At 35.1% G+C, this 14,629-nt stretch overlaps 1 protein-coding gene across 2 annotated transcripts in view; it reads right to left on the bottom strand.

The window, feature by feature from the left end:
* Positions 1-7,488: 7,488 nt before the first annotated feature.
* The window catches only part of LOC121645436 (cGMP-inhibited 3',5'-cyclic phosphodiesterase A-like), a 51,402-nt gene continuing 44,261 nt past the window's right edge, over positions 7,489-14,629 (bottom strand). For both annotated transcript variants that reach the window (XM_041993885.1, XM_041993886.1), the window contains exons 13-16: positions 12,884-13,087; positions 12,526-12,687; positions 9,598-9,859; positions 7,489-9,089 (exon numbers count right to left, since the gene is read on the bottom strand). In XM_041993885.1, coding sequence (XP_041849819.1) covers positions 8,773-9,089; positions 9,598-9,859; positions 12,526-12,687; positions 12,884-13,087 — 945 coding nt within the window. In that variant the 3' untranslated portion in view covers positions 7,489-8,772. The remainder of the gene's footprint in view (positions 9,090-9,597; positions 9,860-12,525; positions 12,688-12,883; positions 13,088-14,629) is intronic.

The following is a 14,629-nucleotide window of genomic DNA, read 5'->3' as shown; positions in this document are numbered from 1 at the left end:
GTAAATGGCACCTTCATAAGCCACTGAGGTTAGATTTAAGAAGGTTATGGATTATTGAGGGACAGAAATAAATGTCTGAGATAGTTGTGGAAACGTAAACATAAGGGAAATGAGGCAGCAATGAAGTGAGAGACAAAAATCACCCTGGTGTGTGTTCATATGGTCTTTGGAGAAGTGTTATACACAGGAAATGCCCAAGCCCTCTGGTGAGTTAAAATGCCATAAAGATCAAGGGCAAAAATTCTTTAAGTATAAATCCAGCGCTAACTTCTGTTATATTTTTAGCTTGCTCAGTAGATAGATGAAAAGGATGTCTCATAGTATATAAAACTAAAAAACAATTCCAAAAGCTGATGCAAAATTAATCAGACAAGACACACATCAAAGAGAGGGCAGATGCAATGAAAACAAGATTACTAAAGGGATTACTTTTGATCTATACTAGAATGAACATACACTGAAATCTCTTTTAGTAAAAACCAATTTCATGTATATGGCTATTGTAAGCTTAAAATGCAATCAAAACAACAAAACCATGAAACCATGAGTACACAAAGTTAAAGGTTGTTGATTCTTTGGACTTGTGTTTATAATTTCTCTATCCCCCCTCTTCCTTTCTGACTTGTTAGCATGACACAGTTTGCAACTGTCTGCTGCCTGTCAGTATTTATTAACAACATAATAGTAATTAAACTGCATGTGGATACAATGATTATTATGCCTTTCTCAGTTGCATGTGTTTAGATCAAAATTCAAGGAGTAGATTACTTTAAATGAATTATGCATGAATTTACAAACCAGTTGTTGTATTTTATAATACATTGTTGCTTTGCATGCTTTGGCTTAATGGCAATATAACATCTGTAGTGGGGAGGTTTTTGGGACTGTCACTGAGTGCAGAGAAATAACTTTACAAAGGATAAAGAAGCCAATATGCACTACTGTTTTTTATTAATGTCTTCATTTTTTGTCACTATTTTTATGTATATAGATATATCTGATATAATAAATCTCAAAGTGTTATCTTTTCTTTTTTATTTGCTTATCTTTATTTACTTTCAGTACAATGGAATTTAAATTATTTTAGGCTTTGCTTATACACATACTTCAAAGCACAACTTGGCTCGGCTTTGGTATGTCATGTTTGCCAATAAAAATCAACAAGAATAGATTTTTTACTTTAATGAAGCAAGCTACATAAATTTTACTTACTGACAGGAAATATAGTCAAAGTGTCTAAAACAGCTGCCGTGAAGTGAAGGCAGTGCTTTGCAATGATGTGTTGTCAAAATGTAGGTGTTGGAAAAAGTGCAAAGAACAAGAGAGACACAGGCAGCATTAATAAATCTTATTATTCAACAACAGTCACATTACGACATCAACAATGCTTTGCTAGTGACAGGTTCTAATAATCCCAATATATTGTATAGTTACATTATCGAGAGGCACTTCCAGTAAGTCTGGCAATAGAGGAGCTACAGTATTGTGTCTAAATTACAAAACAGTAAAAATAAATATTTTTCTAAAATTTTTTTTGTCATAATATACTTTTGAGTCTGTACAGTATATAGTTTTTATACAAAGTCAAACAATATCTAGAAATAAAATGTCATATTCCACTTAAATACTGGTGAATCACACAATTTCCCCATCCTGTAGGTATTGCTACATGTGTTAAGTGCAAGATACTGGAAACAAGAAAAAGAATTATTTTCTGTGAAGCGCCTGCAATTGTAGATAAAAACACACCAGCCTTTTTTGTATAGCTTTAAAAGTGATGAGAAAAATGTTTTGGTATTTCTTCATGACAAGAAAAACTGAGGAGCAAAGCATTCAAATAAAGTGTACATACATATATGTGGAAATTGTATGGCACAGAAGCATTTCCCCACTTTTAATTGGCTAAAACAGCAAGTAATACAAGAAAGAAGTGTTTTTGTTTCATAAGAGGTTAAATCTGAGAACAGAATAGTTAGTGAGTTTCGTAGCACTGTATGTGTTGGGATGGCAGTGAAAGAATACCAGACGGTAAAGACTGGGAGTATGAGCTGCAGTCTGTTGGATGAATGCTGACAATTCTTATTTTTCCTTCATCTGTCTTACTGCATGAGAACAAAAATTATGCATATCGAGACAAAAATTGAGCTCCAATGTGGGCTAAATGTGTGCAAATCACCAAAAACTGTAAATTTCAAAACGTTTCTTTGGTTTGCACAAGTCACTCTAGCTTGCAGCAATCCTATTATTAAGACCCTCTCATACTGGCTTTAATAGACTGAACTAGTTTTTCTGCAAGCCGGAAGTCATTTTAAAATTTTCTAGTCATGTTTTTTATCAGGATTTTGTAAATCAAGAAACTCTGAGTTATGACTGTTTTGCGATTGCCAGGTAAAAGCCACTGAGCATGGTCAAGCAACCAATTTATGTTGAACTTTGAGGTGGCAATAATATGTGACTCATTAGAACTTTAAGGCGAGACATAACAGGCAAAAGGGGAAAATCTTTAAAATAAATAAATAAGAATATTTACATTAACACATTAATTTATTTTCTATATTCTAAGTTTTATTTAAATGCATTATGTATTATTTAATAAAACAGATAATATAAGAAGATATTATCACAATTATAGTTGGATATTCAGATATTCGGAGTCAGATTCTAAATTCTTGATTCCGTTAGTTTTAATGTAAATATTTAATGGGATTTAGTGTCTTTATGGGATAGAAGCTAATATTCAATCAGTGTAAAGAAATAAATAATAAAATATTCTAGAAATCTGGCTCTGTAGAAAAACCAGAAAGACTGGTAAACAAACTGAAGTGCTGATTTTTGAGAAAACTACATTTTTATTGAAAATATCAATGTACAGGCAAAAGTTTTTGCTAAGACATTATTACCACGTTACCTTCTGCGACTACTCTTGCCTTCTTCTCATCTGTCTTGAATTGCAGACTTCAGAAATGTTTTTTATATAAGAAAAATAAATAAATAAGAGCAATAGCTTATTAAATATGTTCCGATTGGCAACAATTAACCTTTACACAAAGACAGTAATTAAATACCAAAATCTATATTATGTATATTTTATATTCAAAATATGAATAAAAGATTGCTCAAATTATAAAGTGTAGAATAAGAAAAAAACACCATCACTTTTGCCTGCAGTGTCTCTCCTTTAGTGTTCAGAGAAATCTATTTAAAAGTTAGGTTGTGTTGTTTTTTTAGTGCCAGACATCCAGTGGTTTCAACTACTTATGAATAAATTTTATTATAATCCTGACATGAGAGCTGTGTTGAGATTATCCACTCATTCACTCATTTATATAAAAAGGACGAGGGAAGCCCACAGCTGAAGCATTTCAGACACTACTCGAAAGTAACAGTGCTTCATAATTATGAGCTGGACTTGTAGTTATGCATCTTTAAAATACTATCATTAAACCAATATTACCAAGGAAAAGAAATTAGACTGTTGGTAAGCAACTCTTTTAGAGCCATTATAGACATATTGTTGTGGATCACATGCAAATACTTAATAAGTGAGCCACATTACAACTTTCATATTTACCATTTAGGCCAAAAACCTATAGTTTCAAATATGGTTCCTGTACATATTTTACTAATAATTTCTCAAATCCTGCATCTCAGATAGGAAAAGAGGCCACTTTACTGTTGAGATATCTGAGGATTTTGGCTACCCAGGCATGCTCATCAGGTTAGAGTATCATACAAACAAGCTGTGAATGTCAGCTGCAGCTAGTGCTTCTTAGTGGTAGTTAGCATAAACACTGCTGGCCTCCGCCTGCATTGAAGGATGGTCCGTTTGGACCATTGTAGTCTGTAGACTACCTCTGATGCAACACATAATAAGTTTACAAAGGGATTTCTTGCTCACAAACCTTGCTGAATACGTACTCATCCAGCAGCTGACAAAACCCCAGTTTGGAGTTACATGAAGTTTGAACACTGAACCCCAGTGTAATCTGTGCTGAGGAGCTTGTCTTTACAAAAAAATAAATAAATAAACTGGATAAGCACAGCTTCTTATTGGCACTGCACAGAAAGCTGTCACTAGTGAGTGAATAGTTTCAGTTGAAATGTTAACAGTACCAAAAAAGACAAGTTTTAAACTACAACGTGAACAAGTGAACAATCTGAACACAACTCCAGTCCGACATGAATGCTTGTCAAATGAATGCATTAATGTAGAGCTTTCAAATTATTTCACAATTATATGAATGCTAAAATAAAACCTAGCTAAATAGTTTACAGACTGTTATAAATATATGTATATATATATATATATATATATATATATATATATATATATATATATAATGTAAAAGAATAACTGTTGGTAAAAGGGAGTTGAATTCAATTTTAAAAAGTCTCCCACTGTAAAGTCTGCTTATATAAATGTTAGCAAATATGTCAAGGACATGAAATGTGTAGGTGAAGAGCTAAAGCATGCAACACTGTTGTGGCCCACCACTGGTCCTGCAAAACACTTAAAGGCTATTAAAAAAAAGTAAACTTGAGTAACTGATCTATCCCCCTCAGTTTTCCTTAAAATACCCTTTAAAGGTCACACACACTAAGGCCATAGATATACTTGTTTTTTAACTATGTATTTCCACAGGTAGCCAATTGCAAATGCCTTACTTATTATAAGTCTTACCAGAGAACTCAGACCATTCGCAGGAGGTAAACAACAAACATGGTGAAATACAGAGTTACATTTAGCTGATTTTAGAATAACAACAGCAAAAAAAAAAAAACAAAAGCAAAAAAAAAAACATACAAACAAAAAAAAAAAAACAGGTTTATTTCAAATTGCTACTAAAATGTGCAGATCTCCATTTTGAGTCATATATTTGTCCCTGTGCAGTAGAAATGATGCATAAAGATGTGTGATAGTTATGACCTTGGTGCATAAGCTTTTTTTTAACATTCCACTACTTCTACTCCTGCTAACCTTGAGATCCTTGACGTTTGCTCACATTTGCCCTTGCTTCTGCTGGTGACCTTCAAATTTTGCTTATGTTGTTGATTTTTATAGATGTGCATAAACCATGCTCCAAACTGGCTTGTGTACTTTATATCAGGTGCATTCAGTTGCAAAATTCACAAACCAGCAATTATATGCTCACAAACACATAATTAAAAGCAAGTATATCGTGGGCCTAAAAATACATCAATGTTTTAGATTGTTTGCAATAAACACAACAGCTACAAATTTGATCACAGCTTTGATTACTTGAAGTCTCTTTGATTGTTGCACTGCAGTGTACACAGTTAGAGGTTGGGCTGAGAAGAAAAGGGATAGGAGAGTGTTTTCACTTAATCTCAAGAGAGCTTTGAACTCTTAGATCATGTAAAATTCAAGCAAAAGATGTTAGGGGGGTGTGGAAATTTACCCACTCACTGAGGGGTAGAATGAGATGGTACAAGTGTGAGTAATGAAGAATTCATTTTAAATGTATTAGTGGCAAATGTGATATTAGTATACTGAATAGTGCAAGGGGTATTTACAGTGTGTATTTTATTATTTTTAAATGATTATTTCTATTTTCTATTTTTTTAAGAATAACTCAAATTCAAAAGCTACTTTGTTGCACAGATGTTTGAAAAAGGCCCAACTGGACCCACAACCTATGAAGATCATTTATGTACTGGAGCATTTTTACCTGCTATTGGCAGACTTATGTTTATTATTTATCGGTAGGAGAGGCCACAGGAAGACAAATGGCTCTGGTAGGGGCTTAAAATCCAAACATGTCCAAATATAGAATTCTTATAGAGGTTCACATTTCACTTTGGCTTTTCCTTTCTTTTTGTTGTCAATGAACTCTTTTTACCGATAGACCATTTTTATCCTACGCTTCCTCTCCAAATCTCCTTCCTGCTACTTAGTTTGTACCCTGTTAAGTTAGTCAAAATCAGTCTCATCTTTAAATGTGTCCAAGAACTACTATAAAAAAGTGCTTAATGAATAAGTTACAATGAAGCATGGAGTATATGCAGAGGCTTTGGTTAGCAGGCTTCCTGTGTCATAGCAATACAAACAAGTTCAACTACTGCATCCTTTTCTAAGTAATGGCAATAAGCAGTCAAAGGTATTAGTATGCTGCAAGGTTTAGCCATCCACTGAACAATTGGCATTTTGATAACAGTGCAAGTGATACAGATGAGGATTTTATACAGTATTACAAGAAAATAAATTGGGTCAAAGTAGATCAAGTCCAGCCAATAAAAATAAGCAAACAAGCTTGTTTAATAGATTGAAAAGCCTGTTTTACCAAGTGTATTTGAATAATTTCCTGTATACTTCAGTGAACACTTAAATGTGTATGTGTGTGTCCTCATATTATGTAATTATTAGAGTGATCAACTGTCACCTGGCAACACACCTGCCATTTGCTACTTGCATGGCTTCAAACTGTCAATAATCATGTTTATCTTTTGTCATCTTGCATTTCAGCTCCTTTTTAAAGGACTTGCAACCACACTTGAAAAGTCCCCTGCCTGCTACAGAGCTGAAGCAGAATCACACATCAATGCTGTTTAATTGCTATAGACATCTAACACCACTGCTTAAATAGCTACACCCTATTCTGCTTTGCTTAAGTCTTCAGTAATCTGTTAACCCAGCTTCAAGTCTTCGGCAGCTTCTACAAAAAGTGCTAAGAGAGTATTTCAGTTAAAAGTTTGATAAAAACTACCTGTAACAGATTAATAAGTGAAGACACTAAGTATACTTAATCTAGATTTGAATTACAGAGGGTCGTTGTTGCTTGTCTGACGTCAGGTCGAATACACTGTAATATACAGTATGTCTCTGTAATATGTTGAGCAAACCTGGGAAACAGATCATCACATGATTTTGATTCCAACCAAACTGGCTCATCTTCAAAGAGTTACATCTGGAAGGATCTGCTGAAATGTAAGGAAGATCTGAGACCCCCCTGACCTTTCATAAGCCGCTAGATGCAAAAAATGTTGTCTCTCATCCACCTTCCGCTTTCATTACTAAGCCTTTATTAATAAGGCCTTTTTACTGTCCTCCATCACCACCAATCTGAATCTCTGAGGACATCAAAGGAGAGCAGAAATACCACCTGTTAAGCCAAATGTTATGTCATAAAAAAAGACTACAAATTGTGGCCCGTGGTCAGGTGTTATGTCTTGGAACTTGCATCTATTTTACTGCACTTTGTCCAAATCAATGACGGCTTTTGACAAAGCTGGTAATTCTTGTTCTTCCTTCCCTATATTGTGTCAAATGCTTGCAACATTTATTCTCCTTTTTCTATTTGCTCTAGTTAACTGACTCTATAAAATTCCTTAAAATCAGTCACACACACACACACACGCACGCACACACACACACACACACACACACACACACACAAATACCCCTTAAATCCTGAACTTCATATTCAGAAATGGTTAAGCAAATCATTTCAACATTATTTTCTTTGCCTTTTGGGGTAATAATAACTGTTATGTAGACTGGTACACCTGCATTGTTTCTTGTGGGCAACTGCTGGATGTCAGTGGGCTTAAAATGTCTTATTAATGTAAATTTTGATGGAAAATTTAGAGCTATGATTCAGTTCTGGCCTGACTCGCAATGGTGGGTAGCTAAACTTTCTAAAACGTGTGACATAAATAAATGCCTTATTATATCATTTTTCTTTTGAATTAGACATCATTAATTTATTGTAATTAAGATTAATATGTGTCTTTTCACACTACTGTAACCAATTAGTGTGTAGTTACTGTAGTGTTGCCTCAAGATAATAACAGATTAGTAGTTGGAGACCTCTGAGAGCAAAAAGAGAGAAGAGTTAACAGTGACATGTAAAAGGACAAGAGCACTGAGTGTCCTTTGTGTTCCTGCTTCACTACAGGTTTCTTCCTGAGTCGTCCAGTCTAAAAACATGTAGGTGTACTGTGCTGAGTAACAAAAGACAGGGAGAAAATCACTTCTAACATTGTTTGACCTGGACAAAACACTATTTTGTATGTTTTTCCTTGTACTAGAATAAAGGTTTTTGAACAATGGGGTTCTTTGTCACACTTCCTATCTGTTTAGAGCATGGAATGTGTTTCTGCTATAGCACTATGTGTGTGTATTTGTGTGTGAAACTTGTGTGGGTGTATGTCTGTATACACAATGCACTACTACTGGCTCTTTCTTCAATCTTTGAATATGATCTACATGGCTGAGCCTGAGTGGACACAGCTTTTTCCCTGGCTTTTATCCCATTGTCCTCAAGAAGGAGCTTTTTGCACATCCTTGGCCAGCTGGGTGGCTCCACAGTGTTGATAGCATGGGAGCAGCAGAAAGAGTGGGGTGCTGTGACAGAATGTTACTCAGTGTTGGAGGGAATCTGTGAATCAGCATGGTTGGCCCACAATGCTGGATGGGTGGTGTGGGTGCGGCCAGGGCGCCAAAACGAGTCTCAAACAAACATTAAACTTAAAAGAATAACAGCTGATTTCTGTATTTCTTCTGTTTTGCTCCTTTAGTCACTTCTTCTTTTGTGTATCTCGAGTCTTTCTCCATGTCAGATGCACAGATTTTGCATCACCCCAGTCCTCAACCCTGTTTTTGTTAGGCACATTTTACCCAAAACATCTTCTACAGTGTTGTGTCAAAGTGATGTGCTGGCTACCATATCAAGAGTTTAGTTAGAATAGAAAGAAACATTTTTAAACAGCGGTCAAATTCCTGGTTTAAGAAAAGTTTCAAAGTTTAAAATCTCACTCTGGTTCCTGTTCTTTTTCCCGTAAAGTCTCTGACTGGGGAAGGATTTCTTCCTCCTCTATAGCTGGCACCTCTTCCCTTTCATCCAGGTCATCAGCTGACTCCTCCTCTTTGCTTGCTTGCTCTTCCTCCTCTTCACGAATTGCCGTGATTGGATCAGTTGTACTCCCTATGCAGTTTGGCTTCTCTACCTGGGTTTTCTCTGGGGATTCTGCAGCAATCAGACGTTTCCACATTTCATGGTTTTCCAAAAGGTGCTGCATGATCTGGCAGAACACTTTCCTCCTGCGCACCTTTTTGGTTTCTTGCTGATCTGTGTGACAAAAGGCAAACAATTACACAAACCCATAAGAAAGAACCTGACCCTGAATGAACAGTTTCTCTCCTGGAAATCAAATTCACTAAAACCTGTTTATTATTTGAACTGTAGCAAAAGTATTATTTATTTCTTATCAGTAATTTTTAACTATTGATTTGTGACTAATCTCTTGCCAATGTAGCTACAATAGATTAGCATGTTTCTTTAGGTTGGAGAACATGCTGTTGCGAGAAAGTAATGCTATTTCCCATGAAAAAAAAACTATATATATATAAACTATTATATAACTATAATACTCTGATTAAATATTTACACATCACCAGATCTGAAATCTTTTTCCTGGAATTGAGATCTCCCCAAATCCCAACAAACAAAGGACAATAATCTCAGTTGTCAGTAACATCTAAATAAGTATTCGCAGAGGTAGATTTTATTATTAAAGGCTACACAAAATCTAAGTGACACGTTTCCTACAACATTAGTTTTAAAGCGGATGACATACGGGAGGTGTCAGAGCCTGATGATGCTTCTTCATCTGCTGTGTCCTCCTCTTCTGTGTCTTGTCCTTCCTTTCCCGCCTCTGGTTCCATCTCTCTCTCAGACGGGTCGACCCAAAGTCCTGGCATGAGAGCTGCAGAGTCGTAGGAGGTGCACAGCGGGCCCACTATGTGAGTGATGAAAGACTCCTGCAGTTTGGCGAGCTGTGGGGAAGACCGGTCCATGAAAGGGCTGATGGGAAGGCCCAGGTTAGCTTCTTCATCACCCTAAAATGGTAAAAAAATGTACATGAAAAGGCAGCACAAAAGGCAAAATACAGATGTGCTGAAAATTTAAACATTTTTAGTGTATCATAATGGAATTTCATAGACAACTTTCTACCTATAAAATAGTTTGATTAAATTAATATTATGGTACTAGGTCTAAATAACATTTCTATTTATGTTATCCATGTCACACATCATGAAAGAGTGTTAATGACACATTAGGTGATGGGGGTTAAAATCAATGTCAAAGTCACTCTCAACAGCCATAATATCATCTGAACATATGTATATGGATTTGGAGCTATTTGGTGAGATTTGGTCCATTCCATGTGCAACACTGCAAATGATACATGACGGGAAACAAGAAAATATCACATTATATAGAAAACAGTTTATATTAAATATAAAACAAATCAAATTAAAATCTTTTCAGGCAATCGTGGCTAAACTTCATCACTCAAATTATAAAAACCCAAGCTGTCAAGCATGGAAATGCAGATGCAGATACACAGCCTCTGGGTACAGTCTCGTGAAACTAGGTCAGAGAGACTACAAACAGAAAATCATCAGCTCAAAATGAAGTTGATCTGTAGGTATAGGTTAATCAAATCATTCTGTTTGAGGAGATTTGCCCCAGTAACATTGAATGCAATCTGTATATTTGTGCCCACACAAATATACAGTAAACATTCATAGAGATATTCTGACTAGTTTGTCTGTTGCAGAGATTTTCCACATATCAAATAGATTTTAATCATATTTCTTGAAGGAGCATTTTGTATGACTGTCATCCAGTGTAAAAGTAGGGCAGATAAAAATTTTAGCCAAAGAGGAGCCATACTGTTCCCTTCTTGTCCCTGGGATAGTTGTTGGTCTTGCATTTCCCATTTTCCACCCAAAAAGACAAATGAATGCACATCTCAGATGTTTGGAATGTAATCTACTGACTGGATTTCGGGTATTTCTGATAATTTTTAACCAAACTGAAACTGTATCTGTGGAAACCTTTAAATAGTGGCAGTTTATGTTGCGGTTTGTGTTGTACAGCCCACATCCAAAATGTTTTATTTGTGCTTTCAAATGGTATGACAGTGCAGGATTGTGCTTTTATGTTTGTCTTCTGATGTTGGGGCTTTCAAAGCTGTTCAAAAAGAGGACAGAGGGCAAGAGCTCCAATTGCTATGGCAACAAAAAACAAGGACGGCGTCAAATAGCAGCACTAGTTGTTACTGTGAAAGGGGTGTGTGCATATGTCAGTTGAGTCACAGCCTGATTGATAATTCATTTCAATGTGTAGGATGTTAAAGATGGGTGTTAGTACATTGCAGAGCATAAATAAATGTGTGTTAACATCATGATGGACTCTGTTATTTGAAATCCTTAGCAGTGACTGTGAATGAGAGCTGTCAAGGACTGTCAAACACTGCAGTTTGAGTCAATGGCACATTTAGGTCATCTGTCTCCTCTCTTAAAAAAGAAACCACTCGCACGCACACCCTCTGTCTCTTGACACCCCTCACCCCACCCTCAGCTTAGAGCACTGCTGAACACTGTTTTGATATCCTTGCTATGCATGTAATTAACATAGACTAAAACAGACATCTCATACACTGACTCTGAGTTTGCTGATTGACAAAGGAACCATACGATAGCAGGTATTTATATTTGTAAAACTGTTTGTAAAAACATAAATGATAAGTTCTGTGTGTTGTGAGATGTGGACACACTCAAAACTTTTAAAATTGGGCAGTTCTGTTTCCTATATGCCTAATATTACTATGGTTAAATAATTCTATCACTGTGGATAATCAGATTTTATATTTATGGTCTCAGTGTTTCAAAGCAGGATTGCAAGGCAACATATCCCGCTTATGAATTTGTCTCTGACAAATTCATAAGGTACTCAAGTGTTCAGAGTATTTAAATTTCAGTTAAAAGGGAACATGTAGTCGGACATGAGAAGGGTCTAAAAACGAAAAACTGTAATATGCACAAGTACAAAGAATCCAAAGAAATCATTGTAGACATAAAACAGTTAATTTAAAATTTTACAAATATTATAATAAACAAATACATAAAAGTATTCTAGTAAAGACATTCAGGGTGTTGTGGAAATTCCAGTCTTTTTACATACTCCAAAAAGTCAAACCCTGTGGCTTTCATGCTCTCTTTTCAGATCTAATCCTTCAGATTAGATCTGAAAATGTTTCTGTAGAAGCTGACAATAATTTATGAAGGACCAGTTTTAAATGCAGTTATCTATTAATATATATATATATATATATATATATATATATATATATATATATATATATATATATATATATATATATGTATATATATATATATATATATTTTTTTTTTTTTTTTTTTTTTTTTTTTTTGAAGATAATCTTCAGAAATGTTGGAAAGAAACAGTCTTCCTGATAATTCAGCAATCAGCTAATTAATTGGTGACAGGATAGGGTGTCAGGATTGGGTACAAAAAGAACAGCCACCAAAGACTTAGTCTTTCCAAGCAAAGTTGGGTCATGGCTCACCATTTAGACTCAAAAAGTGAACACACTGAAATGGCACTCACTTTGAAAGGGACATACTATAATTATATTAAGCCAAGGGACCACAGACTTGATCTTATCAGAATTTGGACATGCTGACACACTTACTTGTTCATAGAACTCATTGACAATCCCCTCTGTCCATTGCAGGTGCAGCTCTTTAGACTTCAGTGGTCCATTGACATCAGCCAGCTTGATGCACATCTGGCACACCAGTAATCGATCATTCTCATTGGTCCAGTCAATAACAGACACTCCCTCATCACCCACCTGAGAAGATAAGAAAAAAAAGTCTATAATATGTCTACTGATTGTCTTTAAGAAGAGTTTATTATTATTATTATTATTATTATTATTATTAAATATATTAAACAAGAGCTGAGAAAAGATGACCAGTCATGCAGTAGTTATAACAATTAGAAGATGGTCACTCTTGAACTATTTATGTAATAAATCTAATCTTTACCTTTGCATTAAACTCTGCGAGGAAGTCAAAGTGCTTTTTGAGGTCAGTCGCCAGGATAGCTTCAATGACAAGGAAGCGGAATCGTTTAAACTCCACATGTTCAAGGTTAACAAGGAAGTTGTACTCAGGTTGAGACATGAAGAGGTTCCAAGCTGCAGCTGCATGATGGTTTTCCAAAACTGATCTGTCGTTGTACAGAAGAGCCTACATTGGAGGAGAGGAAAGAAAAATGTACGTGCATTAATATTTAGTGGGTAACCCACAGGAGCTTCCTTGGCTTTATTCAGCATTTCGTGGCATAATTTAGAGGACGCTTGAGATTAGAAATCTTTCAGCTGACCTTATTTAGCTGTTGGCTGCTGGTTTGAATCTGTTAATTTTACTGACACATAAATACTGATATTCTAGCATTATTAATCTTTACATTTTCTGTTAATGCTTAAAATGAGGTCACAGGCAGCATTAATTTAAATACCATATATCCTACCTAAGATTTATCTTATATATATATATATATATATATATATATATATATATATATATATATATATATATATATATATATATATATATATATAATACCGTTCAAAAGTTTGGGGTCACTTCCCTATTGAATCCCATGGCAAAGTGACCCCAAACTTTTGAACGGTAGTGTATATATATCATTTCAATCAAGCCTCACAATTGACAAGAGAGACATTTGCTAAACAAATGAATTGGTAGTACATTCAAGAGCTGCAAGGAGCCTTGGTCTTTTGGCTGCAAAACAAGCCCAAATTATCACCCTTCCACTTCTGTGTTTGACAGCTTGAATTAGCTGTTCTTTTTAATATGATAATTTTGGTTTTCTCGAGATGTTGTGCTATGAATTATGACCAAAAATCTGCCCTTTGGGTTCATTAATCTCAAAGACATTGTTCCAGAAGACCTGTGGAGTACTCAGTTGCAACTTTGTAAACCTAAACTTTGTTCTTTTCGGCAAGCCATGGCCATCCTTTTGCAACACTTCCAAATAAGTCAAACTTGTTTAATTTGCCATTACTTTTAATTGTTAAAATAAAACCTTTATTATGCTAACTGAGGTTGATCAAGTCTGAGCTGCAGCTATTTGGATTTGAGATTTCTCAGAGCATTGCAAAGTCTGGCTTTCAAGTGAACTTGCTGGGATGTCCCTTCCTGTTTTGAACATTTGGAAATGACCTCATAATCCTTCCTATATTGCTGGACAGCAGCAGTTGCTTTGCTAATATAATTTCTGATGTCTTTCCTCCTCAGCATTGTGTTAACCGACACATGCTGGAGAAGTAAACTGCCACAGTATCTGCTTTTATAGTGGCACTCACATTAACTGATGATCTGTTAATAATGTATATTTGATTAGCAGCAGATTCCTGCTACTTAACAATTTAATTTTAATGAAAGCAGTAAGGATAGCTAATCTTATGTTAAATGAATGATACCACAATATAATTTATTTAAGTCTTATTTTGAAGTTCATGTGTGGTTGTAGTTACTGAATTTTAAGATATGTTCTAATACATAACGCCTTATAATTAAAAGTGAGTGTTGTATTAATAAAATAATAATAACCTGCTAGCAATCAACTTACATGGACATTGCATAATCAGACTCTATATTTCTCAAGTCGTAACAGTTCATGTTATCTTACATAATAATTACTTTCCATAAAACTAAAGCATGCAGTCCTGTTATTCTAACGCATGATACAAAGTTAATAACCTGAAT

Source organism: Melanotaenia boesemani, chromosome 9 (assembly GCF_017639745.1).
Source record: "Melanotaenia boesemani isolate fMelBoe1 chromosome 9, fMelBoe1.pri, whole genome shotgun sequence".
NCBI classification, from domain to species: domain Eukaryota; kingdom Metazoa; phylum Chordata; class Actinopteri; order Atheriniformes; family Melanotaeniidae; genus Melanotaenia; species Melanotaenia boesemani.
Note: the sequence above shows the minus strand (reverse complement) of the source record. Positions and strands in the feature narration are given on the sequence as shown.